Source organism: Adiantum capillus-veneris, chromosome 17 (genome assembly GCF_014529385.1).
Source record: "Adiantum capillus-veneris isolate H3 chromosome 17, ASM1452938v2, whole genome shotgun sequence".
Classification (NCBI taxonomy): Eukaryota; Viridiplantae; Streptophyta; class Polypodiopsida; order Polypodiales; family Pteridaceae; genus Adiantum; species Adiantum capillus-veneris.
This window is the reverse complement of record NC_140947.1, coordinates 121,313,597-121,340,418: the sequence shown is the minus strand read 5'-3', so window position 1 is coordinate 121,340,418 and position 26,822 is coordinate 121,313,597. Positions and strand designations below refer to the sequence as shown.

Sequence of the window (26,822 nt, the reverse complement as noted above, 5' to 3'; positions counted from 1 at the left end):
GAGAGAGCTCGCTTCATCAGGGAAGGGAAGTGCTTTGGCTGCGGGGAACTAGACATATCTCCGCAAAGTGCCCTAAAAAGGCACAGAAAGAACAGAATGACAAGGACGACGAAAGGCTTGAGAGTTCGAGAGCAGTTGAAGAACGTGGAAAGAAAGGCAAGATGAAAACAGGACCGGTTCTAGATTGTGTTGGTATCGATCTTAGCATGTTGGACGAGAGTACAGAACTTTGTCGAGCTTGGGGCAAAGTGAAAGACCAAGAGGCCCTGATCTTCTTTGATGGAGGAGCCAAGGCCAACTTCATTTCACCGGAATTGGCGGCGCGGCTCGAGATCACTCCCGATCGGATGGGACCACTTGCGGAGGCAGTTCTAGCGGCACTCAGTAGGGACGTAGCCATTACACCTATCATTGGCAAACTTCGGTTGCATTGTCAGGGGTATTTGGGACATGAGGACTTTAACATAATGCCTTTGGAAGGTTGTGATGTTCTCTTGGGAATTCCTTGGTACCACAAGAACAACGTCGTGGTCGACTATTTGGCAAGGAAAGGGACATTGACCACAGAGAAGGGCAGAACCATTGTACTTGACATCAAATTTAAGGGCGAGTCTGTCCCTATTGTATCGGCTTCGGCCATTTCAAAATTAATGAAATCCAGTCTGTTTGTTTACTCGATCTTTATGAAAGAGTTAAGTGACGAGGATAGGACAAATATATCTGAACTTGATTCTCCACTCTCATGCCGATTGCTTCTCAGAGGGCCTGCCAGGCGAGCTACCATCTTCTCGTCCTGAAGATCATACCATTGATCTGATACCTGGAAGCACCCCACCGAACCGGCCACCTTATCGTGTGAGCCGAGCATAGAACGAAGAGATTATGAACCAAATGAAAGACCTCTTGGAAAAGGGTCTTGTCCACCCTAGTACTACACCTTTTTGCTCTCAGTGTTGTTGGTTTTGAAGAAAGACGGATCTTGGAGAATGTGCATCGATTATAGAGCTCTCAACAAAATCAGCATCAAGAACAGATTTCCCATTCCTAGGATCGATGATATTCTCGACAGATTATAGGGATCCTCGTGTTTTAGCAGGATTGATTTGAATTGTTGATATCATCAGATCCAATTCGCGCCGGGAGACGTCTACAAGACAGCCTTTCGGACAACTTTTGGGTTATTTGAGTTTTTGGTGATGCCTTTTGGCTTAACCAATGCTCCTGCGACATTTAACCGGATAATGGATAGGATTTTTTGAGAGTACAGGCTATTTGTTGGCACTTTCTTTGACGGTATCTATAACCGGCCTATACAACGTAGAGGGAGGTACTATTTCAATTACCTGTTAACTTTACACAGAGCACTGAGAAGGGAAGAGAACACAGTTGCATCCAACGACTAGAATGTCACTGCGCAGACGAGACCGACACCTTGTAGGCCCCAAAGACTGGCGCCCCTTTCGGTATTTCTTTATTCAAATTAAGGTAGACGATTTGACCACTTAGCACAAGCTTTCACAAAGCTGTCCAAACTTGGCGAGGGCTGAAAACGCAGGTTTTTGACCGGATTTCGGCAGCATAACGGCGCAAAAACCCCTGTAGGTCAAAAGCACCTATCTAGGACGGATTCCCTCGCTATCTGGAAGCTTTGTGGTGAGCTGTCACAGAAATTCAGCGGGCTGTAATTCTCTGTTTTTCACTGCCGGGTGCCCAAAAGCCTGTACACGCATCCCAAGGCTCTCACGAGGCTCCCCCGGTGTTCCCTTGCAGTTTAGGTGCGAAACCCTAAACCTGCAGAAAAACACAGCAGGCTGTAATTCGCTGTTTCGGATCGTTTTTAGTGGAGCGAACACGCCTACGCGTGTCCCAAGGGCTCCCGCACACAATGGGACAGTTCCCTTGTGAATTGGACGAGTTTTCACGCGAGAAAACTCTCCAAACTCGCAATCTTTTGCGATGGAACTGTGCGTACCTGTGGGGGATTAGCAATTAGCTAATCCGGTTCTTGTTCAGAAGGCTCTTGCCTTGGCAAACGTGCATAAACCCCCAGAACTGTTCATGTTCATCTGAGTAGCCCATCTAGTGGGGCATTACCATATGTGCCAAAGGGGAGAGAGAGATGCACGAGAGCAAATCATCGCGCTACATGAGACAGAGGAGAAGGCAAGCTTTCCATTAAAGCTGTAGACCTGCACCCACTACTCACACACACACACACTGTAGGTTACTTGTGATAAAAAATAAGCCTCTCTCTCAAATTGGGCGCCTCCTCTTGCTGAGGTCTCCTGCAGATTAACCTCCTCCTGCCAAGTGTCCAGTTTGCCCCTTTGAATTAATTCCCTAGTTCCCACTCAGTTATAAAGTTGTAAGTGACTTTCCGAGTGGCCCAGATTTCATTTGGCGGGGGACACAGGCTTCCATACTCATCAGGATTTAGTGCTAACCTGCCCGACCAGTCCCTGACTGACCGACCCAGACTCCCGATGTGAGAAACCTATTCGGCCGCAGCCGTTTCACATTGGCCATGCAATGTCCACTTGCACCTTTTCAAGGGTCTCGGGGAAACAAGTAAAAATAAAAATAAATAAAAATATCTAGTACTTATTTATTGAAGGCAACAGGAAAAATACACCTCCTGGTGACACACCCCACCCTTGAAATACTGCAAGCGACCTCGCTTGCATGTCAATAATACATGCGGTATCTCTTGAAATCACACATATTCTATGATGGGAATCCAAGATATACATGCTTCCGGAAATGTAGCGTTGGACGATTAAACAATCCCACCAACCTGGCTACGACACATATATCAAGCATAAAAGTCTTCTAGTGTACTCTCAAGCACAAACTTCTCGAGCTAAATTCTGTATGGAAAGAGTAGATACAATTTCTTAACTACTCTCTTGAGCATCATGAACCATGCCCTTGCCTTGCTCCAGAAAAGGCTACATCAAGTCACTGTGGGTTCCATCTGAAAGGCTTCAAGATACAATTGCGATAGCTGAGGTGAATCAACCAATTCAGACTCTTCCATCCATTTGGCATCCAACGATGGATAGTTCTTGAACTTCACCAAATAGCGTCTTGCAACCTTTCCTCTAACCTTTCTTTCTTTATGTGCCAATATCTGTTCAGGAACAAGGATTTCATCCAATTCTTCCACTTCGGGCTGTTCCTCATCAAGCATATTCTCTGGCACATCACCAATAAAGGGTCTTAGAAGGCTGACATGAAAAGCATTATGTATTTTCCAGCCTTCTGGTAGCTTCAACCTGTAAGCTACATTGCTGATCCTTTCTGAAATCTGAAAAGGACCATAATATCGCATATCGAGCTTAGGAAACAAACGTTCCTTGCCTTTCCTTTTCTTTAACTTGGATTTTTCAAAGCGCAAAAGCACCCAATCACCAAGTGAAAATACAAGTTCACGGCGGTGACGATCAGCAGCTTTCTTTTGCTTAGCTTGAGTCTTCTCAAGAGCAATCTTTATCTTCCTGTATGTTTCATCCATATCTTGTACATACTTGTCTGCCTCAAAAATCTTGTCCTTAGTCTGCAAAATGGGCGGGACTTTCTTTCCTCCTTCCACTATCTCAAATGGTGCCTTACCTATTGACGTATGCACAATGTTATTGTAAGCATATTCAACCAATGGAAAATGGTGTTCCCAAGTTGCCTTGTGCTTTGACACATAACATTTGAGCAGGTCTAGGACATTAGAATTTGCCTCTTCTGACTGTCCATCAGTTTGCGGATGAAAGGAAGAAGAGAATTTAGCGTAGTGCCCATGTTCTAAAACAATGCCTTCCAGACAAGACTCGTCATACGTGGATCCCTGTCACTGACAATTGACCGAGGCATCCCGTGATATTTAAAGATATTGCTCATGAATATCTTGACCATGTGTTTAGGCTTTATCTTCTTCCTCACAGGAATGAAATGGGCTTGCTTGCTGAACCTTCAAATGATAGTCCAAATCCCATCATTGCCTGTTTGCGTCCTTGGAAGATCAAAGATAAAGTCCATTGCTATGCTTTCCCATGGCCTATCAGGGATCGGCAATGGTTGCAACAATCCCGGTTGCTTTTGCCTGTCAAATTTGACTTTTTGGCAAACTAAGCATGCTCTTACAAATGTTTGACGCAAAGCTGGCCAATAGAAGAATGCCTCAACCCCTTTCACTGTCACATCAATTCCACGATGTCCAGCATAAGGTGGAGCGTGACTTTCCATCAAAATCTTTGGCCGTAACTGTTTAGTAACGCATAACTTTCCATGCATCATAAGAAAGTCATTCTTAAGCATATAGTGCTCATGATGTTGCCCATCAACAAGCTAGTCATAAATCCTTGCAAAATCTGAATCTTCAGCATATTGTGTCTTCATTTCGTCTAGTTCACAATGGTACGGAATTGACACTGCTGAAATTTGGGGCTTTCGTGACAACTCATCAGCCACCACGTTCTTTTTCCCTTGCACATGCACAATTTGAAAATGGAACATTGACAAGATATTTGCCCATCGCATGTGCTTCTCAGACAACTTCGTCTGTGTGAGAAAATATCGCAAGGTTTGATGATCTGTTTGGACAACAAAATCAGCCCCTAGCAGATAGTGTTTCCAACTAGTGAGAGCATGAATTACTGCCAACAATTCTTTCTCATAGACTTGCAAGTTTCTTTCAGTCTTCAAAAGAATTCTGCTCTCATGCGACTACTCGGCCATTCTGCATTAGAACTGCACCAAGACTATGGCCACATGCATCACATTGAACCACAAAAGGTTTCGAAAGATCTGGTAGAATGATTACCGGATCTGAAGTCAGCTTCTCTTTAAGTGTTTGAAAGATAAAATTTCCTTGGCTGTCCACTTGAAAGTAACACTTTTTCCTTGCAGTGCATGGAGTGGAGAAGCAATCTCAGCAAAATTTCGGATGAACCTCCTGTAGTAGGAACATAAGCCTAGAAAGCTTCGAATGTCATGTACGGACTTCAAGTCTGGCCATGACCTAATTGCTTCCATTTTAGCGGGATCCATGTGTACCCCATCCTTTGAAACAATGTGCCCAAGGAAGTGAATTTCTTGCAAAAAGAATTCACTCTTCTTCGCATTAATGAGTAGCCTGTTCTTACGTAACTCATTGAAAACTGCAGTCAAGTGATCCCTATGCTCCTCTTCAGACTTCGAGTAGACAATCATGTCATCAAAGAAGGTACCCACGAAGTTTCTATGTGGTCTAAAAATTCTGTCCATCATTTTATTAAACGTGGCAGGAGCATTTGTGAGACCAAATGGCATGACAAGAAACTCATAAAGACCAAATGTTGTCCTGAACGCAGTCTTATAGACATCTTCTGGCCTAATGCGTATCTGATGGTATTAGGTAACCACTCTTTAGGTCTATCCTTGTAAACAATGACGCTCCCTCAAGCTGATCAAGAATGTCATCTATCCTCGGTATGGGGAACCTGTTCTTGATGGTATTCTTATTCAAGGCACGATAGTCAATGCACATGCGCCATGAACCATCCTTCTTCTGCACTAAGAGTACAGGCGAACAAAAAGGGGATGAACTGGGCTGAATCAACTCCTTCTCTAAAAGCTCGTTGACCTGACTCATAATCTCTTTCTGTTGGGCTGCACTAACCCTGTATGGTGGTCTATTCGGTGGACTAGAACCTGGCACAAGATCTATAGTATGATCCTCAGGTCTCTCAGGAGGTAACTCCCTTGACAAAGAGTCCGAAAAACAATCATTGAAACCACTCAAAAAAGTTGACCTGTCTTTATCTAAGGTAGACAAATTAGATACAACTTCAGGTACTTCTTTTGCAAAGATCAAGTACGCAGAAAGATGATTCTTTATTACAGATGAAATAGCAGAAGCAGAAACAACTGGAACAGACTCGCCTTTAAGCTTTACATCAAGGACATGAGTCTTTCCTCTATGTACAAGGGTAATCTTTTTGTTGTAAGTATCCACCATTGCATGCAACCTGTAACACCATGGGATACCCAGTAACACATCACAGCCCTCAAGTGGCATAATATGAAATTCTTCCGCATCCACATAGCTCTGAATGTGCAGACGAAGCTTCCCCAAAATGGGAGTAACAGGCTTAGAATGACCTGGGCATGCCAAACCTGCTTCCACTGTCATACCCATCTCCTCTGCACGAATGCCCAACTTTGATGCCAATTCTGGTGATATGAAATTTGCACGAGCTCCTGGATCAAAGAAAACCAGCACTGTCTGGTTTCTAACTTTGCCCCAAGCTCTGCACAGCTCCGTGGCAGCTGTGTTTGGCTGGTCTCCAACCAAATCTGGAACAAGTCTTGCACTTGGCTTTTTGGCTTCTTCCCTTTATGGTCTGACTTGTCATCCTTATCCTGTGACTTCTTCTGTGGGCATTCATGTGCAAAATGTCCTTCTTGTTCACAAATATAGCATTTCTTGGCTTCCCTAAGAGCTTTCCTTTCTTCAAAAGTTTTACTAGAAAAATGTCTTTTTTGTCCTTGTCCTTGTCTCGAAGAAGATTTAGATTGCTTCTTGGACAAATCAGCTTCTTCAGTGGAGGGCTTCTTTGTGGGAGGCTCAGAAGGCTTTGCTGCAACATTGCCTTGCCCTTGGCTGAAAACCGTTTGCCCTGGGACCCTTTCTTGTGGCTATTAAATCCATTGGAATCTCTCTTCGACAGATTGCTGGCCACTCTTGCATTCTCTATCAACTGAAACATATTCATGACAGTAGTCTTTGTGCAGTAGTCCTTGATTTTCTTGGGCAATCCGCAACCGTACTTCGCAATCTGTTCTGACAATGGCACAAACCTGTAAGAGGTGACTGGCAACAGTGCGGCCCAAAACTGTTTATTGTACTCTTCTAGATTCGCACATTGTTTAGCATTCAACTCGTGCCATTCTGTCATCACTTCCACTTCAAAGTGTTTGTCAACCATGCAGGCGCAAAAAGCTGTTTGAATTGGACCCACGTTGTTGGGGCTTGACCCTGGTTCAACAATGCAGTCCACCATTGAAGCGCATTCCCTTTCAAGAAAGTGGTAGCCTTGCGTATCTTTGAAGATTCCGTGAAGTTGCCTCCAGCATAAGCTACATCGAACTGTTGTATGAAGGTTAAGGCCTTCAATTGGTCCTCAGTTCCTCTGAAAGTTTCAAACTTCACTCCCTGCCCACCTTCCTTGTAATCCTTAAGCTGACTCAAAGGAGCCACATTATCATAAACAGGTGTCTGTAACAGTGGTGCTACATGAGTGTTCATTCCAGCACTCGCATCAACTGTTTTCCCTGTCATATCTGCATTTTGTACGTATGGCTGCATTTTCCGTGAAGTTTCCTCCAGCATAAGCTGCATCAAACTGTTGTATGAAGGTTAAGGCCTTCAATTGGTCCTCAGTTCCTCTGAAAGTTTCAAACTTCACTCCCTGCCCACCTTCCTTGTAATCCTTAAGCTGACTCAAAGGAGCCACATTATCATAAACAGGTGTCTGGAACAGTGGTGCTCCATGAGTGTTCATTCCAGCACTCGCATCAACTGTTTTCCCTGTCATATCTGCATTTTGTACGTATGGCTGTGAAAAACCAGCCATACCAAATTGTGTTCCAGGCACTCGAAACTGGCCATAGGCACCCTGAAAACCTGGTTGGACACCCATGTTCGCGTACATAGGGTTACCCATGCCTGTTTGCATTGTCCCAAACACATTCCCTGGCATATAACCTGTGGCAAGTCCAGCCATAGCTTGAAATATTGAACCAACCAGGATAAGTATTAGGTAATGGAAGGGTCTGACGCATAGCCTGTTCATTGCTCCCTTGACCATTCACAAACGGTTCCTGTCCAGCTAAAGCAAGTTGCTTTGGATCATTGGACACCGCTAGTTGCTCAACCACATGGGCTTTCCCTCGAGCATCATGAGTCCTCTGCGCATTGGAAATTTCCTTTTCCTGCAACGGCTCAGTCATGCCCTGTGTAGGAGGCTGAAAACCCTGCGTCGGAGCCTGTAAGAACTCCTGCATCCTTGGGTTGTTAGCCAACTGCTGAAACATGTCCATGCAGCAACGCAGTTGAGTTCTAAACGACTTGTCCTCTTCTTGAAGAGTTGAAGGAATTTTCTCTGTGCCATGTGGGGAAGATCCCTCTTCAGGTACTTGGTCTCTCTACCATAGGTCTATACCTTGCACTTTCCTTCAAGGGTGAATCTAGGCTTATCTTGGATTCATATGAGTATATCTCTTCTCTGCCATATCGACAAGCTCTGTGTTGCTTTCAACCACAACAATCCACGCTGCACTTTTTGAAGAAAAAGTGACTATCCCGTCGATGGAACCACATAACCGGCCTATACAACGTAGAGGGCGGTACTATTTCAATTACCTGTTAACTTTACACAGAGCACTAAGAAGGGAAGAGAACACAGTTGAATGTCACTGTGCAGACGAGACCGACACCCTGTAGGCCCCAAAGATTGACGCCCCTTTCGGTATTTCTTTACTCAAATTAAGGTAGACGATCCGACCACTTAGCACAAGCTTTCACAAAGCTGTCCAAACCTGGCGAGGGCTGAAAACGGAGGTTTTCGACCGGATTTCGGCAGCATAACGGCGCAAAAACCCCTATAGGTCAAAAGCACCTGTCTAGGACGGATTCCCTTGCTATCTGGAAGCTTTCTGGTGAGCTGTCACAGAAATTCAGCGGGCTGTAATTCTCTGTTTGTCACTGCCGGGTGGCCAAAAGCCTGTACACGCATCCCAAGGCTCTCACAAGGCTCCCCCGGTGTTCCCTTGCAGTTTTGGTGCGAAACCCTAAACCTGCAGAAAAACACAGCAGGCTGTAATTCGCTGTTTCGGATTGTTTTTAGCAGAGCGAACACGCCTATGTGTGTCCCAAGGGCTCCCGCACACAATGGGACAGTTCCCTTGTGAATTGGACGAGTTTTCACGCAAGAAAATTCTCCAAACTCGCAATCTTTCGCGATTGAACTGTGCGTACCTATGGGGGATTAGCAATTAGCTAATCCGGTTCCTGTTCAGAAGGCTCTTGCCTTGGCAAACGCGCATAAACCCCGAGAACTGTACATGTTCATCTGAGTAGCCCATCTAGTGGGGCATTACCATATGTGTCGAAGGGGAGAGAGAGATGCACGAGAGCAAATCATCGCGCTACGTGAGAGAGGAGAAGGCAAGCTTTCCATTAAAGCTGTAGACCTGCACCCACTACTCACACACACACATTGTAGGTTACTTGTGATAAAAAATCAGCCTCTGTCTCAAATTGGGCGCCTCCTCTTGCTGAGGTGTCCTGAAGATTAACCTCCTCCTGCCAAGTGTCCAGTTTGCCCCTTTGAGTTAATTCCCTAGTTCCCACTCACTTATAAAGTTGTGACTTTCCGAGTGGCCCAGATTTCATTTGGCGGGCACAGGCTTCCAATCTCATCAGAATGCAGTGCTAACTGGCCCGACCAGTCCCCGACTGACTGACCCAGACTCCCGATGTGAGAAACCTATTCAGCCGCAACCGTTTCACACTGGCCATGCAATGTCCACTTGCACCTTTTCAAGGGTCCCAGGGAAACAAGTAAAAATAAAAATAAATAAAAATATCTAGTACTTATTTATTGAAGGCAACAGGAAAAATACACTTCCTGGTGAGAGTATCATTGTTTTCTCCAAGAATGAGGCAGAACATAGAGATCATGTGGTTCAGGTCTTTCAGGCATTACGAGATCACAAGTTAGTGATTAATGCGAAGAAAAGTGAATTTTTCCTACCTGAGATACACTTTTTGGGACACATTGTGTCAGCAGTAGGAGTGTAAATGGATCCGGCCATTTGTTCTTGACTTGTTTTTAAGTGCAGGAACTGATAGACAAAATGACTGCAGCATTTTCGTTTGAATGATCCCGAATAGACATGGTTGCAATAGGGGTTAGTCAATCGGGCATCGATGAGGGTCTGAGTGGATCTTGATGCGATTGCTAAATCATGGTCTAAGATCCGAATGAATGTTGAATGTGATTTGTCATGTGATGTCCTGTGATGTCTAGTGATGTCTTGTGATGTCGTGTGACGTGATTGTCGATTGGCACATGTGCTAGATGGATGTTCCTAGTATGTAGGTACTAACAGTCATTGTCTGCTAAGACAGTTTATGGCTTTTGTCTGTTTTGCAGGCGTAATCGAGGGCGATTACAATGCTTTCAAAAGGGGGGTATGTCATAACCCAGTGATGTGGCGTGCCCAGTTTACATACACACACACCCTCTCGGTCAAGGATAGGGGGGCGGACTGCCCCGTACATACACCCTTTTGTGGCATGGACAGCCTTGGCGTGAGGAATTTTGTCAGCAGCTTCATTTTGCGCAAAAAGATGACGCAGCATGCTGTACGGCACCTTCCACGATTCACGCTGGTTGAGTGTACGGAAAGCAGGACATATGCGGCAGTTCGCTTTTCAGCCTGGCGCAACTTTTGATATTGCTTTATTTTATGTAAAATTTTGGCTGTGTGGATTCTTACGCAAGGACTTAAAGGGAGAGAGAGAGAGAACTTTTAATTTGCTTTATTTTTGAAAGCCTTAAGAGGTAGTTTTTATGGGCAGCTTTTTAAAGAAGCTTTTAGGGCTTTGCTTTTGGCATCCCATGTAACATGTAAATAAACGGGCTGGCCTCTCACAACTTAGAGCATCTGACGTAGAGTCTGAGTGTGAGTGCCTGCCCGCACTCTTGTACTTCGAACTTAGATTAATACAAAAAGAAATACCGAAAGGGGCTCCAATCTTTGGGGCCAATATCTCTAGGCACAGAACTTCGCCGGGCCAGTGTCGAATAAATTGTGAACTGTGAACTGTTTTAAGTGGTTATTTGGTGCTGTCTTGATAGATTCTTGGCTTGAAGTGTCCAAGTCTGTTACGGTGGTATCAGAGCACGGGCGATTTCTCTTCTACGGGAAATCCAACCCCAATTTTTTTTCCGTGGCACCTGTGGCTTCAGGCAAAGATCAGTCAACTCCCTCTGCATCCGGAGATGCGGGAATGGATCACAACGAAGATTCTTGCAAGGAGTATGGCCCGCCTCCGCCTACTCAGGCGGAGAGTCGAGAGATGGAGCGTCGTCAATTGATAGGCGATGCAACAAAGATGATGCTCAATTTTGCGAAGGACGAGCGAGACTTCATTCCAGGAGGTGCACGCGCAGTGGCAGAAAACCACAACACCACCTCTAAAACCCGCTCTTAAGAAATCTTCTGATCACAAGAAATATACAGAGAAGGAATTAGAAGAGGTGGTTGATGCACGGATTGCTGATCTTTTTGACGCACAGAACAAAGCTAAAAAGCATGGCAAAAAGCAAAAGAAAGGCACTCTCTTCCCAGGTTATTTGGGTCGTCAATCGACATTTGAGAAGGCAAAGAAACAGAAGAAGTGTGTTCGATTTGAAGGAGTACCCAGTTCTTCTTCTTCTTCTTCTTCTTCTTTTTATAGTTCTTCTAGCTCATCTGACTCGAGCAAAGAAGACCGAAAAGGCTAAAAGCGAAGCAAGAAGCAACGCTTCGGAAAGGGCAAGAAAAAGGCAAAGAAGTCTAAATCTCGCCCCGTGACTGACTGTTCTACAGAGGACTCGTCTACAGACAGTTCAGACTCTGAAGACAACAACTTTTATGCAAAGAAGAAGAATTTTTACAAAGCCAACCAGTATGACTTTTTTGAAGACAAAAGTAAGAAAGTCCGATAGTTTAAGGAAGGTGGACAGTCAATTAAATTTGACACGTTTTCTTGTTATATAGATGCTTCAAAGGCTTTGTCTTTTGTACAACAGTTTGACATCGCTTTCGTGGGGGGACTCTACTCCGAGCACTCTAAGATTCGGAGAGCTGTCTCTTACTTTAAGGGGAATGCTCGAACTTGGTGGTCCACGCTTCTATTAATCAAGACTGCGCGAGTTAAATCGTTGAAATTCAAGAGGCTTTTTTTTTCCTCATGGCTGACTCGAGAGTATAAACGTGATATACGAATTGCTTGGAACCATCTTCGGATGACCAAGAAGGATACAGTGGATACTTATTGCGAGAGATTCTGGAGCTCTTTTCTACCCGCATCTTCATTTAAGTAAATCTCGTTCAACGAACAGATTGAGCGGTTTACCTTGGGTCAACCTACAGAGATCCGAGATCACTGCTTGGAACAGAAGTCAGCTTCTATTCAGGAGTTGATGAGTCATGAGAAAGGGGGTTTTGCCATTCACTCTGGCAGTCTGACCTACCCCACCGATGAGATCATGACACAAAGAGCTGAACAGACTTTGACAAATGAAAGTAGAAAGAGAAAGAGAAACCGAGAAAAGAGAGATGCATGAACCAAGCTTACTCCTCAAGAGAGAGCTCGCTTCATCAGGGAAGGGAAGGGAAGTGCTTTGGATGCAGGGAATTGGACATATCTCCGCTAAGTGCCCTAAAAAGGCACAGAAAGAACAGAATGACAAGGACGATGAAAGGCTTGAGAGTTCGAGAGTAGGTGAAGAACGTGGAAGAAAAGGCAAGATGAAAACAGGATTGGTTCCAGATTGCGTGGGTACGGATCTCAGCACCGTGGACAAGAGTACAAAACTTTGCCGAGCTTGGGGCAAAGTGAAAGACCAAGAGGCCCTGATCTTCTTTGATGGAGGAGCCAAGGCAAACTTCATTTGACCGGAATTGGTGGCGCGGCTCGAGATCACTCCCGATTGGATGGGACCACTTGCGGAGGCAGTTCTAGCGGCACTTAGTAGGGACGTAGCCATTACACCTATCATTGGCAAACTTTGGTTGCATTGTCAGGTGTATTTGGGGCTTGAGGACTTTTAAATAGTGCCCTTGGAAGGTTGTGACGTTCTCTTGGGAATTCCCTGGTACCACAAGAACAACGCCGTGGTCGACTATCGGGCAAGGAAAGCGACATTGACCACAGAGAAGGGCAGAACCCTCGTACTTGACACCAAACTTAAGGACGAGTGTCCCTATTGTATCGTCTTCGGCCATTTCAAAATTAATGAAATCCAGTCTGTTTGTTTACTCGATCTTTATGAAAGAGTTAAGTGATGAGGATAGGACAAATATGTCTGAACTTGATAAGGAACGCCAAGATTTTCTCCACTCTCATGCCGATTGCTTCTCAGAGGGCCTGCCAGGCGAGTTACCACCTGCTTGTCCTGAAGATCATACCATTGATCTGATACCTAGAAGCACCCCACCGAACCTGCCACCTTACCGTGTGAGCCGAGCATAGAATGAAGAGATTATGCACCAAGTGAAAGACCTCTGGGAAAAGGGTCTTGTCCAACCTAGTACTTTACCATATTGCTCTCCAGTGTTGTTGGTTTTGAAGAAAGACGGATCTTGGAGAATGTGCATCGGTTATAGAGCTCTCAACAAAATCACCATCAAGAACAGATTTCCGATTCCTAGGATCGATGATATACTCGACAGATTACAGGGATCCTCAGCTTTTAGCAGGATTGATCTGAAGAGTCGATATCATCGGATCCGAATCGCATCGGGAGACGTCTACAAGACAGCCTTTCGGACGACTTTTGGGTTATTTGAGTTTTTGGTGATGCCTTTTGGCTTAACCAATGCTCTTGCGACATTTAATCGGATGATGGATAGGATTTTTCGAGAGTATAGGCTATTTGTTGGCACTTTCTTTGACGATATCATTGTTTTCTCCAAGAATGAGGCAGAACATAGAGATCATGTGGTTCAGGTCTTTCAGGCATTACGAGATCACAAGTTAGTGAGTTATGCGAAGAAAAGTGAATTTTTTCTACCTGAGATACACTTTTTGGGACACATTGTGTCAGCAGTAGGAGTGCAAATGGATCCGGCCATTTGTTCTTGACTTGTTTTTAAGTGCAGGAACTGATAGACGAAATGACTGCAGCATTTTCGTTTGAATGATCTCAAATAGACATGGTTGCAATAGGGGCTAGTCAATCGGCATCGATGAGGTTCTAAGTGGATTTAGATGCGATTGCTAGCTACATTGCCGATAAATCATGGTCTAAGATCCGAATGAATGTTGAATGTGATTTGTCATGTGATGTCCTGTGATGTCTAGTGATGTCCTGTGATGTCGTGTGACGTGACTGTTGATTGATACATGTGCTAGATGGATGTTCCTAGTACGTAGGTACTAACAGTCACTGTCTGCTAAGACAATTTATGGCTTTTGTCTTTTTTGCAGGCGTAATCGAGGGCGATTACAATGCTTTCAAGAGGGGGGTATGTCACAACCCAGTGATGTGGCGTTCCAGTACACATACACACACACCCTCTCGGGCAAGGATGGGGGGGGGACTACCCCATACATACACCCTTTTGTGGCGTGGACAACCCGAGCGTGAGGAATTTTGTCAGCAGCTTCATTTTGCGCAAAAAGATTACGTGGCATGTTGTACGACACCTTCCGCGATTCACGCTGGCTGAGGGTACAAAAAGCAGGACATATGCGGCAGTTCGCTTTTCAGCCTGGCGTAGCTTTCGATATTGCTTTATATTACGTAAAGTTTTGGCTGCGTGGATTCTTACGCAAGGACTTAAAGGGAGAGAGAGAGAAATTTTAATTTGCTTTATTTTTGAAAGCCTTTAGAGGCAATTTTTATGGGCAGCTTTTTAAAGAAGCTTTTAGGGCTCTGCTTTTGGCATCCCATGTAACCTTTAAATAAGGGTTGGCCTCTCACAACTCAGAGCATCTGGACGCAGAGTCTGAGTGTGAGCGTCTGCCCGCACTCTTGTACTTTGAACTCAGATTAATACAAAAAGAAATACCGAAAGGGGCGCTAGTCTTTGAGGCCAATATCTCTAGGCACGGAACTTCGCCGGGCAGTGTCGAATAAATTGTGAACTGTAAACTGTTTTGAAGTGGTTATTTGGTGCTATCGTGGTAGGTTCTTGACTTGAAGTGTCCAAGTCTGTTACAATGGTATCTGAGCACGGCCGATTTCTCTTCTACGGGAAATCCGATGCCAATTTTTTTTCCGCGGCACCTATGGCTTTAGGCAAAGATTAGTTGACTCCCTTTGCATCCGGAGCTGCGGGAAGGAATCACAACGAAGATTCCGGCAAGGAGTATGGCCCGCCTCCGCCTACTTAGGCGGAGCGTCGAGAGATGGAGCGTCATCAATTGATCGGCGATGCAACAAAGATGATGCTCAATTTTGCGAAGGACCCGAAATTTGCAAAATATATGCGTGAGACTTCTTTCTAGGAGGTGCACGCGCAGTGGCAGAAAACCACAACACCACCTCCAAAACCCGCTCTCAAGAAATCTTATGCTCACAAGAAATATACAGAGAAGGAATTAGAAGAGGTGGTTGATGCACGATTGCTCAGCTTTTTGACGCAGAGAACAAAGCTAAAAAGCACGGCAAAAAGCAGAAGAAAGGCATTGACTTCCCCGGTTATTTGGGTCGTTAGTCGACATTTGAAAAGGCAAAGAAACAGAAGAAGCGTGTTCGATTTGAATGAGTACCCAGTTCTTCTTCTTCTTCTTCTTCTTATAGTTCTTCTAGCTCATCTGACTTGAGCGAAGAAGACCGAAACGGCAAAAAGCGAAGCAAGAAGCAACGCTTCGGAGAGGGCAAGAAAAAGGCAAAGATGTCTAAATCTCGCCCCGTGAGTGACAGTTCTACAGAGGACTCGTCTACAGACAATTCATACTCTGATGATAACAACTTTTATGCAAAGAAGAAGAATTTTTACAAAGCCAACCAGTATGACTTTCTGGAAGACAAAAGTAAGAAAGTTCGAGAGTTTAAGGAAGGTGGATAGTCAATTAAATTTGACACGTTTTTTGGTTATAGAGATGCCAAAGGCTTTGTCTTTTGTACAGCAGTTTGACATCGCTTTCGCGGGGGGACGCTACATTTTACGTAAAGTTTTGGCTGCGTGGATTCTCACGCAAGGACTTAAAGGGAGAGAGAGAGATTTGCTTTAGTTTTGAAAGCCTTTAGAGGTAGTTTTTATGGACAGCTTTTTAAAGAAGCTTTTAGGGCTCTGCTTTTGGCATCCCATGTAACCTTTAAATAAACGGGCTGGTCTCTCACAACTCAGAGCGTCTGGACGCAGAGTCTGAGTGTGAGCGCCTGCCCGCACTCTTGTACTTTGAACTCAGATCAATACAAAAAGAAATACGAAAGGGGCGCGAGTCTTTGGGGCCAATATCTCTAGGCATGGAATTCCGCCTGGTCAGTGTCGAATAAATTGTGAACTGTGAACTGTTTTGAAGTGGTTATTTGGTGTTGTTGCGGTAGGTTCTTGACTTGAAGTGTCCAAGTCTGGTACAGAGGCCTGCTCACATATTTAAAGATTACAAGGGTTGCCAAAATCAGAGCCCCAAAAGCTGAAAATCAAAAACTCAAAAGCTTTGATAAATAAAGCCCTCATAAAATAAAGCAGAGACTCTTTCTTTCTCTCTCTTATGCTTTTATAAAATAAAGCAAAAAGGAATCTCTCTCTTTCCCAATTGCGTGGAGCAAATAAAGCAAAGGTTGCCAAAAAACTGCCGCACAAAAGCTGCCATGACAGCTGTACGGTTTTCCGTGATTTGTGCCGCAGAACGTGGACTGCCACGTCAGCACTGCACGAAAATTCCTGCAACTGCCGCGTGGGTAGAGAGTGTGTGTATGAGTTAGGGTTTTTGCTCCCGCGTCATCATTCCATAGAAGGTCTTTCCCGCACCTAGGGCTAGTGTGTGTACACTGGGCAGCCACGTCACCACTTTGTGACAGGAGGAGTGTGGCTTGTATGGGTGGTGTGCGGGAAAGAGTTGATGGCTGATGTCTGAGGAACAGATGTGATGTGGGAGGCAAGCATAGGTAGCGGTGTAGAGGGGTGGAGGAGGAGGAGTCCCTTCTCGACCTTTGCCGAGTATAAGGGGGCTAGCTCATGTGTGAAATGGATCATGGTGTGAGGGGTGCGTGTCATGGGTGTGTGGGGTCGTAAGTGAAGCAGAGTGCAAGATAGGTGTGGTCGGCTCCAATCAGTATGAGAGAGAGAGAGAGAGAGAGAGAGAGAGAGAGAGAGAGAGAGAGAGAGAGAGAGAGAGAGAGAGAGTTTTATTATCGTCCTGGGAGGTCAAATATGACCTATGGGACCAAATGAACATGTCACGTGGTGTGAGTGGAGTTCATAAGTGACTCTCGATGCTCAAAAATGGCTGAAATGAGCGTCGCAATAGAGAGTCCACATCGTGGTTGGGAGAGGAAGGTATGTAGGGAGAGATCATGGCTGAATATATGGGGAAAAGAGGACCTAATGTGGTCAAAAGCTGAGCACTCAAGTAGTGTGTGGTACTAACTCTCGCACTTGACGAGGGCATAAGGTGCAAAGTCGATGACACTCCTCGCCAGTGCCCCAACGTCCTGTCTCGCATATGAAGCAAGTCAAATGGTTCAAAAGACATGCAAGAGCAAAATACTAAGTTCGGGGTGGATGCTTGATATCAAGAAATGGTTTGGAAGATGGGATGCATGTCACTTGGTCAAGGATGCGTCGATCGACTCCCAAGTTAATGAGGCCTTCTTACAACGCCAATGTATCACGCCTTGGGGGGAGAGAGAGAGAGAGAGAGAGAGAGAGAGAGAGAGAGAGAGAGAGAGAGAGAGAGAGAGAGAGAAATGAAATGTTATATTAACGTCTTCAAAAGGCCATAGTGACCTATGAGACCAGAAAGTTACAAGGTGGTGGATCTGATACAAAGTCAGAGTAACAAAATAACATAACAACAGTACAAAACAAAGATATATACTATGGGATCCTAGATTGGTCGATGTGAACTAAGCAAAAAACTAAGCAAAAACTGAGACTGAGAGAGAGAGAGAGAGAGAGAGAGAGAGAGAGAGAGAGAGAGAGAGAGAGCTTTAATGTGTTCAATGTTTTCTTTTACAAGACAGAATAGAGGATGCTGGCATACTAGGTGGAGTGTCTTCACAGAATATGGAGGCAAGTTTTAATGCGTTGTCAGCCAGGTTAATGCACCAGGAACACTTTTCTCGTTTGTATCATGGTGGCCCGCCAGGGGTTCCATCAAGAGGTGATCCAGTAAGGAGTTTCAGGCCAGAAACTGTAGGCAGTGTTGATGGACAGGGATATGGAACTTTGGATAGGGATCACTTTTTAGCAGGCTCAGTAAGAGAGTTCAATAGTGGCAACAGTCAAGTGCTAACCTCCACTAATAAAAGTGAGGGCTTGGTTGATGAAGGCCAGAGGTTTGCTAATGGAAGTTCTCACATTTCTAATGCCATAAACACATCTCCAAGAGTCTTGGACTGGGCAGGAAGTGAGCAACCTGTCGAAATGGGAAGTGAAGCAGAATATAGAGAATTGGAAGATGGAGATGGTGGGAGCAGTGGTCAATCACAGAGTGATGGGTCCGATGAAGAGGATGATGATGATGGAGATATTGATGGTGAAGGTGAAGACATTGAATCTCATCAAGAGGTAGCAGGATTAGTTGACCATAGGTTGTCAGGTCAAAGGAACTGTGAAGCTCTGGGACCCATGCAAAATAAAGGTGCAGAGGTTACAAGGCAAGAGTTAGTTGCTAGCCTACAAGGGTCAGAAAGTCTTCAAAAGTCAAATTTTGACAGAGATTTATCATCACATGCTTCTGCATCATCTGCTGCGCCAGTGAGTATGTTTCTATCCCCATCATCCACTATTCCTTTTTTAAATTCCTTTTCTCCCCCCCCCTCTGCAGGGCCTATTTTAGGCCATACAGATAGCAACCCTGCTGCACCAAATGGCACGCTGGTGGTGGCTAGTGGGCTTGGTGCCTCACATGCTTCGCATGGATACTTCAGGGATACCATAGAGAAGGAGACAAGTTTGAAGGATGGATATGACAAAGAAAAAGGTAATTACAGTAATGAGCAGTCGCGAAATGCACATAGCTCACCTGTACCTGAAGCTGTACCGATCCGATCAGCGACAGCTCAGTGCTATAGCTCACTCGTTCAGGCAACATCAGTGAATTCTCAGAAGGACCAAGAAAGTCAAATTGTCACCTTCAGCCAGAGAAAACATCATGAAACCATGGAGATGCCACTTCGATCTGCTTTGACCGACCCGCTTACGTAAGTTTGAAGCTTAATCTCCTTTCAGTTTTTTTAGTCAGGTCAAGGTAGACGGGGGTCTAGATCAATTGGTCCTGGCTTTGAGGTTTACGGCCCTGAAGACTGTAATTACTAGCTAAATTGATTCTGGATTTGCAACAAGATAAATTGGCCAATCTTTCAGTATTTATCAACTGTCTGTTACTGGAAATTTGAACAGTAGCACATATTTTGCAAGAAAAGCCATACTCTCGGGTCTTTTTGAGTAGTCAGAATTAAATCGGGTGTAAATGAAGGGTAATGAGTTTCTTATTTGTTGCTTAAGACTCAAGAGTCTTAGTAGGAGTGATTTGAGAGAGTACCAATTAACCTTAGCAATGATTGCTATGCTTGCTTGAAACTGAGTTTCTTATCTGACTCAGTGTGGCCAAGGTCTTTTTCAAGAAGCGTAGATTAGAGTACCTGCTACTAGGAATGTTTTTTTTTAGCTTCCATTAGGTATGAAGGGCTAACCAACCCTTTGACTAACGGAGCAAAGAGATAAAATTCTTTGTTTATGGGTCAAATCATTTTTGGTCTTTATTCCACCTCTTTTTTGTTAATTTGGATTGCATGATTGAACCTCTAACCTATGTCGTTTTAAATGTTTTAAGTTTGCGCCCATGTTTCTGAACCAGGGGTGCTCTCATGGATGATGCTACAATACTTCTATGTGGCCATTCTTTTGGAAGCGAGAGCCTTCAACGTGTTTTAGAGAATGTAAGTAGGTTACCTCGTCACAGGATTGAACTATTACTCTGTTGTGCTTTTTTAGACTCTCCTGCTGGTTGAGACTTTATGTAATTTGCAAATGGCATTGGTTTGATGCAAGTTTAAATTTGTACATAGAATATTCGGCTGGAAAAAGAATGTACTTGCATCGTTTAAATTATAGGTGCTCCATCCTTCATGCTTCGTAGGAAGGACAAAGATATCACGTTTGGATTGTGTCAGTGTAAGCAGGGCATGGTTTCTGTGATGCTCATGGTCAAGGGGCAATGGGAAATTCAGTGGTCGGTATAGGTTCTTTAGCAGTAAGTGCTGCTGCCGCCCTGGTTTTGCTCATATTTACTGGCCAAGAGCTTAGGATTTCTTGCCAACACCTTAGGATTTGATGACACAAATGATGAATGAGACAGCAGAACTCATGACTGAGCTGATGCTCAGATTCTGTAAGCTTTCTTGCTGCATGTATTCTACCAACTTAATCACTCTCTTCCAAATGTCTACTTGAATGCTTGCGATAATTTACTTGAAGGCCAATTTTGAGCCAGCATGTGGAAAGATCCAAAATCTTGCATTTTGTATACAACAAGGGGTTCTTTGTCTGGAAAGTGGCCTATAAACAACAAAGAATGGAGTAAATGTTAGAGACTATTGCACTTTAAATTCTCTGGAATATAATTTCAACACTTACGAGCTATCTAGCTGTTTTTATTTGTCCAATCTTCCAGAAACTTGATAAGGATTAGGATTGTTAAGATCCATGGGGATGACTTTTAACCCTGTGGTATACTTTGTTCCTCGGGTAAGGGGCAATTTAGATATTTCTATTCAACATGTAGTGCAATAAATACACGTTCTGAAGAACACAATAAGGTTTGAGCCGGCATGGATTGACAAACAAGCTGGAAATTGATCACCTTGGACATTGATGGCCTGACCACACAAGTTGTAGGCACTGTGCAACTCAAAATGGCACTAAGCTAAAAGAAGCTCTCAAAAATAAAATCAAGGCCCTTCTCCAACAAATAATTCATTGCCTAAGCTCAAAAGCAAAAGCAGAGGCCACCCTTCCCCCAGCGACCCTTTCCTTAAAAGCTTAAGAGGTAAAAAAAAACTTAGAAAAGAGACCCACCAACATCCCATCCCCTAAACTGAAAGTCTTTGGTTATCTGCGATATAGCTTGCTATGTCTATTTTTGCACACTGCTGGGTAAGTGCCCTAATTAAGTGGCAATACAATTTTTTGCTTACATCAAGGTAGTCGTTTCAAACTGGATTGTTTGGTCCTGTGCAGAATGCATGCATATCATGTGGAGCAGCAGCAAGACGAGAGGATATGGCTCCAAATCATGGTTGGTCTAATCGTCTCTTTAGGATTTCTCTTGGTTTCCTGGAAGTCAAAGGTTTTTCTAGCTTTGTTTGAGGGCACTCGTTTCTTGTTTTTTGGGAATCAAAGGTTTTTATAGCTTTTATTTAGGGCACTTGTTTCTTTTACTAGCTCAGATGATGCAATAGACCTCGTCAATTATGAGCATGTGGAGCATCGGTAATTATGTGAAAAGATCTGGAGACTTGACGTACTTGAGAGTCGGCATATTATATAGGAATTCTGCAGTAAAATTTGTTTATGTTTATTTTTTTATATTGAGCTTATAGGTCGTGTCTGCTTCAGTGCGCACATCATTGGCTGGAAATACACAGGTTGTAAATACACTAATCTCTGCCTATCGATATGGCGGGGAGACTGACCGACAAGGTGTAGTGGGAAAGAACCGGATACAGGAGGCTAGAAGGCCTGTACATGGTGGAGAGTTGGTTGCCTTGAACCACCTTGTTAGTGCCCCTGTAGGTACTTCTTTTATTGCACAAGTAGGATACCAGAGTCATCGAATTCCTGGCCTTGCGCTTCAAGGCCACCTTTGCAAACTTCGGATGATCTGCAGACTAGTGGTCTTTGTCTAAGGGGCCCCTCTAAAATGCAATCAAAGATAAAACACAGCTAAAAAGGAGGACCGCTGTTGAAACTCCCACGCAGCCATAAGGCAAAGCTGCTGATCTCATAAAAGTGAAGGCAGCAAAAATCAAATCTACACAAAACTGAATTTTCCATGGCATGCAATAAAGGGAGATGGAGCTCACATGAGGACCAGCATGAAACCCGGGGTGTCCACCCTCATGTCTCATTTTTGGCGATTGTTTCGATTTTTGAGTTGTTAGCAATGGTAGAGGTGGCTGTCTATGACCTAAAAAGCAGGAGCTGTTGAGCAGAGGAATAGGGCGTTATGGACTGAGATCTATAGGTATGGCAGCAAGAACGAGTGACCAAGATCTGGCTTTCCCCTCCAGGTGGAGACAATCGAGAATTGAAGATTAGAAGTGACTGTCTATGACCTGCACAAATGCAGACCTCGCAGCAGAAAAGGGAGTGGGGGACTGCAGAGCAATTAGGGGAGGAAGCGTGCAACACAAAAGAAAGTGGTGTGACGCAAAGCGGAATGCCGACCAGGAGAGGAGAGAGCAATGAGGCAGAGATGGCTGGCTAGCAGTAGCAGCGAGCACTTGTTCTTCCAAGGCTTTACTGCTAATCTCTCTGTTAAGGTGAGTTTGTGAAAGTAGATGGTTTAGCAATCTCTTTCGTAGCGAACTTTAGCTCTCTTTGCCCAATACTAAACATAGGACGCAATTCATCTCACAATCCATACTGATAGTGATGAAAGATGCTCCCAATCACCTTCGAAGGGAAAGACCGTTGGGAGGTACCAAAAGCAGGTGCCTGTAACTGGATCAACCGCCACACTTAAGAACTCTTAAACTGCCAAGAAAGTAATATGCAGGCTTGAGATCCAAGGTATCTCCCAGACCTGAATAAGCATGATATAGGCCATTGCCTAGTGATGCTACAATGTTGACCGGATTCTGGAACAAGAAGCACATTATTGGATGTAATCCATAATCAAGACCTTTTATCAGCTGTGTGTCTGGAAATCTCCAAGGAACATGTCTCATTTTCGGTGACCCTAATAGGCCCAAAACCTCTCCTTTTTGGTGGAATGTTGAGATCCCCCATAAAGGTTGTTAAAGGAGCCTCTTCCTTTTGGCTTGCCGGTAACCACCTTGAACATTGGCATTAGCATAGCCATCAACCAGCTCTACTAGCATCTCTTTGGCTTGCATTATTGGTCCACACCATCTCAGTTGGGGCTGCTGAGGTACTTTCTTGTTGGTATCAATGGCTTTATTGATCCATATTGCAAATTGCAGCCGCCTGCTTGTGAGTAGAAGCATCAACATCCACCATCCATATTACTAGGGTTTGTTGATCTATATTGCAATTTGCAGCCGCCCGCTTGCAAGTAGAAGCCTCGACATCTCTTCATCATATTTGGACATCAAGAAGACTAGACCATGTTTGGAGACCAGCGAGTTTGCATGAGCAGTGTTAATGGAGTGGGGGGCTCTTGAGAGGTTTAAGTTGGGACCCGATCAGTGTGTTGTCTTCTCTACATCTCACATACGTTCGTGTGTGTGTATGTGTGTCTGTACTCCATACCATCTTAACATAAGTGAACATAAGGATTATGACTGTGTGACTGCTAGATCCTGTCTCTTTTCTCTCCATCACTCCTGACATCAGATGTCATGGATCCAGATGACTCTAAAATTTGGGCTGGGACTGTGCATAGTGCCTGAAGTGAGCCTAGGCCTCAAGGCCAGCCTATGCACCTACCCTAGTACATGATTTGGGATAGGTATCTTATGTCACCACAAGATATTCCTTCTTAGATTAATTGCCTCTTTTTGGAACACTGAAATGAACGTTCTTAGGCAAGAACTCCCTTCACCACTCGTGTTGCAGGCCGATGTGGTCTTGAGGGGTTGACTCTTCATCACATAAAATAAAGCATGGAGTGTTTGATTGTGATCCGGTTAGAATGTCGTTTACCTGTGAGACACATGGCTAGGATTGCATCACCGCTACGCTTGTTCAAAAGATTTTCTAGCTTGCGAGGACAATTGAGTCATGCTCTGGCTTGAACTAGTAGACTTGAGAGGTTGTTGGCTCAATTCATGTCAGACATCATTCTTCAAGTGACCGATGTGGACTTTGTTGACTGTCACAGTTCCAAGTTTTTCTCTCAACCCTTAATATTGGCATGTAGTGCATTCCTCGATTTGGAGCAGTGGTTGTTTTCTTGTCAATAATCTTTTCCATGAACTTTGGCAGCTTTGCAGCTAGTTGTACAAGCATACAGACGAGAAGAGCAACGCTGGAAGGAAAATGCATCTAGAGCTGCAAAGAGGAGAAGAGAAAGAATGGAGCAGGTCAAATTTGTGCTCTTTTAGGATATTGAGATGGATTGTGCACACCAGAACTTTCCTCTGCAGAACTTGCATGCTACTTACACATTTCTTTTATTTCTTGCTTGGCTGTTATTATTTGACAACAGGATAGGCAGAATATAGGTGAGCTTGCTCCAATTGACTTTTCCCGGCACAAGGGTGTGCAATTTCCTTATAAGGTCAATGATAAAGTTTTGATCAAGGTATTGCTGATCACATCCCAAGTCTCAGATGCACCTTCACACAACTCACAATAGGTTTTTAACGAGGTTTGTAGTGGTTTGCAGGGAAATAAGAGAACTCCAGAACGATTTGTTGGACGGAATGCAATCATAACTACACAGTGTTTAAATGGATGGTAAGAAAAACAAACTAGGTTCTTTTGACAGCTTTGCTGAGGATTTTTATTATTCAGATAGGCAAGTTTGTTTCTTCTTTTCTTATTTGTTGTTTTTGCTTGATTTTCAAGTTGTCCTTCTCATTGAAATCAGATTAATAATCAAATGAAGAACCTTCTTTCTTTGTCAGTGTCTTCTACTCTTCTTATAAATATCTTTTTAACCTTAGAGAGGTATATGTTTTCTATACATTTCATTATCTTTTTAACCTTATAGAGGCATATGTTTTGCTGGCATGGTAACTCTGTTATCCATGCATTGGGTTCTTGAAGGTATGTTGTAAGAACGTTAGATAATGGGGAGAGTGTGAAGCTGCAATATCGTTCTCTAACAAAGACTGAAGAACAAGAGTCTCAACCAAATGTAGCAGCGCCAAACTGGCTATGATGGTTTTATGAGGCAAGTGGCTCATTATTTGCATCGATGTTTTGCATGTCATCTGTTTGCATTGCTAATTTTAGTACAGCTTTTAGTAGCATACATGCATGCCAAATTAAATCAAGTCTCTTAGTGAATTCTTGTTGGCTTTCTGGTTTTGCAGTCTTTTCAGTCCTATGCTCCAAACGTGGAAACTGCTGAAAGGTCCAAACCCCGTTGGGGTCTGCAGTTATGGCAAGTAGATTGTGTGTTTCCTCTTATATTTAACATTCAACTTTTATTGTTTCCATTCATTGTATGACCACCTCCATGGCATGTGTTCTTGAAGTCGACTCCCTTTGCACAGTAATGTGATTTCTCCATTCCTTCAGTGCTCCACATATCTATCGCTCCATATGTGTTCATAAAGTATGTGCTCTGGACAAGTAGTATGTGCTGCACATATGCAAATCACGTAACGCCAACCAACTTTCTTTTAAAGACAGAACAACTTTATGTTTGGAAAAGAAGTTTGTCTTTTCATACATTGTTTCTTCTTTCAACATCTTGGCCTATTGTTAGATTTCAATATTTTGTCGTCTTTTTTGTGTAGTAATCAGGAAGCTTGTTCTTCAAGTATGCTCACTTGTTTGTTTTCTTCTTTTCCAGAGAACCAAAGCAAGGATGGTTCACTCTACATACAGAAGTTTTGTGTGAAATTTGTTTGGTTGTAAATTACCACAAAAGAAAGAGCCTCTTTTTGAGAAGGTAATTTGTTAGGTCTCTGGATGAGTTGGTATTTAAGTCAAAAGTGTTAAAAGGCGCCAGATGAATTTTGGGTGTTTCTATGATTCCCACACCCTTGTGGTATTCGTCCCTTACACCCTAGCTCGTATGACCTCGCTTGTAAAAAGCCTTATGTCATCAATCCCTTTTCCACAATTTGAGTCACTCACGCCCACGCTCCTCGGATTAAGATGAAGCAATGGTTGTTCTTTTCATGATTTGTTTTATACTTGGATTCTTCAGAAGCAAAGAAGCATTTTTCCAAGGTGCCATGGATGATCTCGCCTCAAAAATATTGGCCTTACAGCTCATTTACTCGTGTTACAAGCAGTATCATATTTTCGTTTTCTCACGTCATGTTCTATACGCTATTTCATGTTTTCTTGGAGTTCCACGAAGCATGATGAAAACACCCATATAATCTTTTGAGATTGAAATAGTATTAACTCCAGTGGTATGGCTTGAGCTTCATACCTTAAAGTTTGTTAGATCCAAGTCCCGTCCGACACTTTCGGGAAACACCTGGTGTGTTGAAGTGGCGTTGCTCTCATATGCCTTGGCTATTTCGTTACCTTGGGTGGCCGTGCTGAGGGAGAAAAATCCATTGAGGCCAATGTACATAACGAAATTATGTTATTGTCTTGAGATTTTATCATAGCCAAGGCAGGGAATAACCGAGGCATTTGCTCCAACAAGTAAGCTTTGATGATCAAGACTTTTCTACTTACAAATGATCTAGTAGTATCTGAGCATCAGATTGTTGTAAGACCTTATCAATGAGTCCTTTTCTTGCTTTGTCCTTTTCAGGCATTGTAGAAGCTTGTAGATCCCATCCTTGCTTGGTACTTTGTAGAAGCTTGTATGCCATTTATATTGCATCACTCCAAATTTTTCTTGCTTGGTACTTTATAGAAGCTTGCAAATATGACTTGGCTTGCTTACTGTGTATACCATTTGAAAATTTTCCATTTTGCTTGTGTTTGTCTGGAGTGTTTTCTTGTAATTTGAAGGAGGGACATGAATGTGGGGTACTTGCGGACTCACAAAGCTTGGAATATTTCAAAGGCTT

General features: G+C 43.8%; 1 protein-coding gene across 4 annotated transcripts in view; it reads left to right on the top strand.

Moving 5' to 3' along the window:
• The window catches only part of LOC147437991 (uncharacterized), a 78,713-nt gene extending 52,166 nt beyond the window's left edge, over positions 1 to 26,547 (top strand). For 2 of the 4 annotated variants that reach the window (XM_086487380.1, XM_086487378.1), the window contains exons 2-10: positions 17,946 to 19,127; positions 19,784 to 19,865; positions 21,166 to 21,223; positions 24,097 to 24,194; positions 24,320 to 24,415; positions 24,500 to 24,570; positions 24,883 to 25,009; positions 25,152 to 25,222; positions 25,637 to 26,547. In XM_086487380.1, the coding sequence (XP_086343506.1) occupies positions 17,946 to 19,127; positions 19,784 to 19,865; positions 21,166 to 21,223; positions 24,097 to 24,194; positions 24,320 to 24,415; positions 24,500 to 24,570; positions 24,883 to 24,997 (1,702 nt within the window). In that variant the 3' untranslated portion in view covers positions 24,998 to 25,009; positions 25,152 to 25,222; positions 25,637 to 26,547. Of the gene's footprint in view, positions 1 to 17,941; positions 19,128 to 19,783; positions 19,866 to 21,165; positions 21,224 to 24,096; positions 24,195 to 24,319; positions 24,416 to 24,499; positions 24,571 to 24,882; positions 25,010 to 25,151; positions 25,234 to 25,636 lie in introns of all 4 variants that reach the window. The other 2 variants (XM_086487379.1, XM_086487382.1) reach the window with 2 other exon arrangements.
• The last annotated feature ends 275 nt before the right edge of the window (positions 26,548 to 26,822 follow it).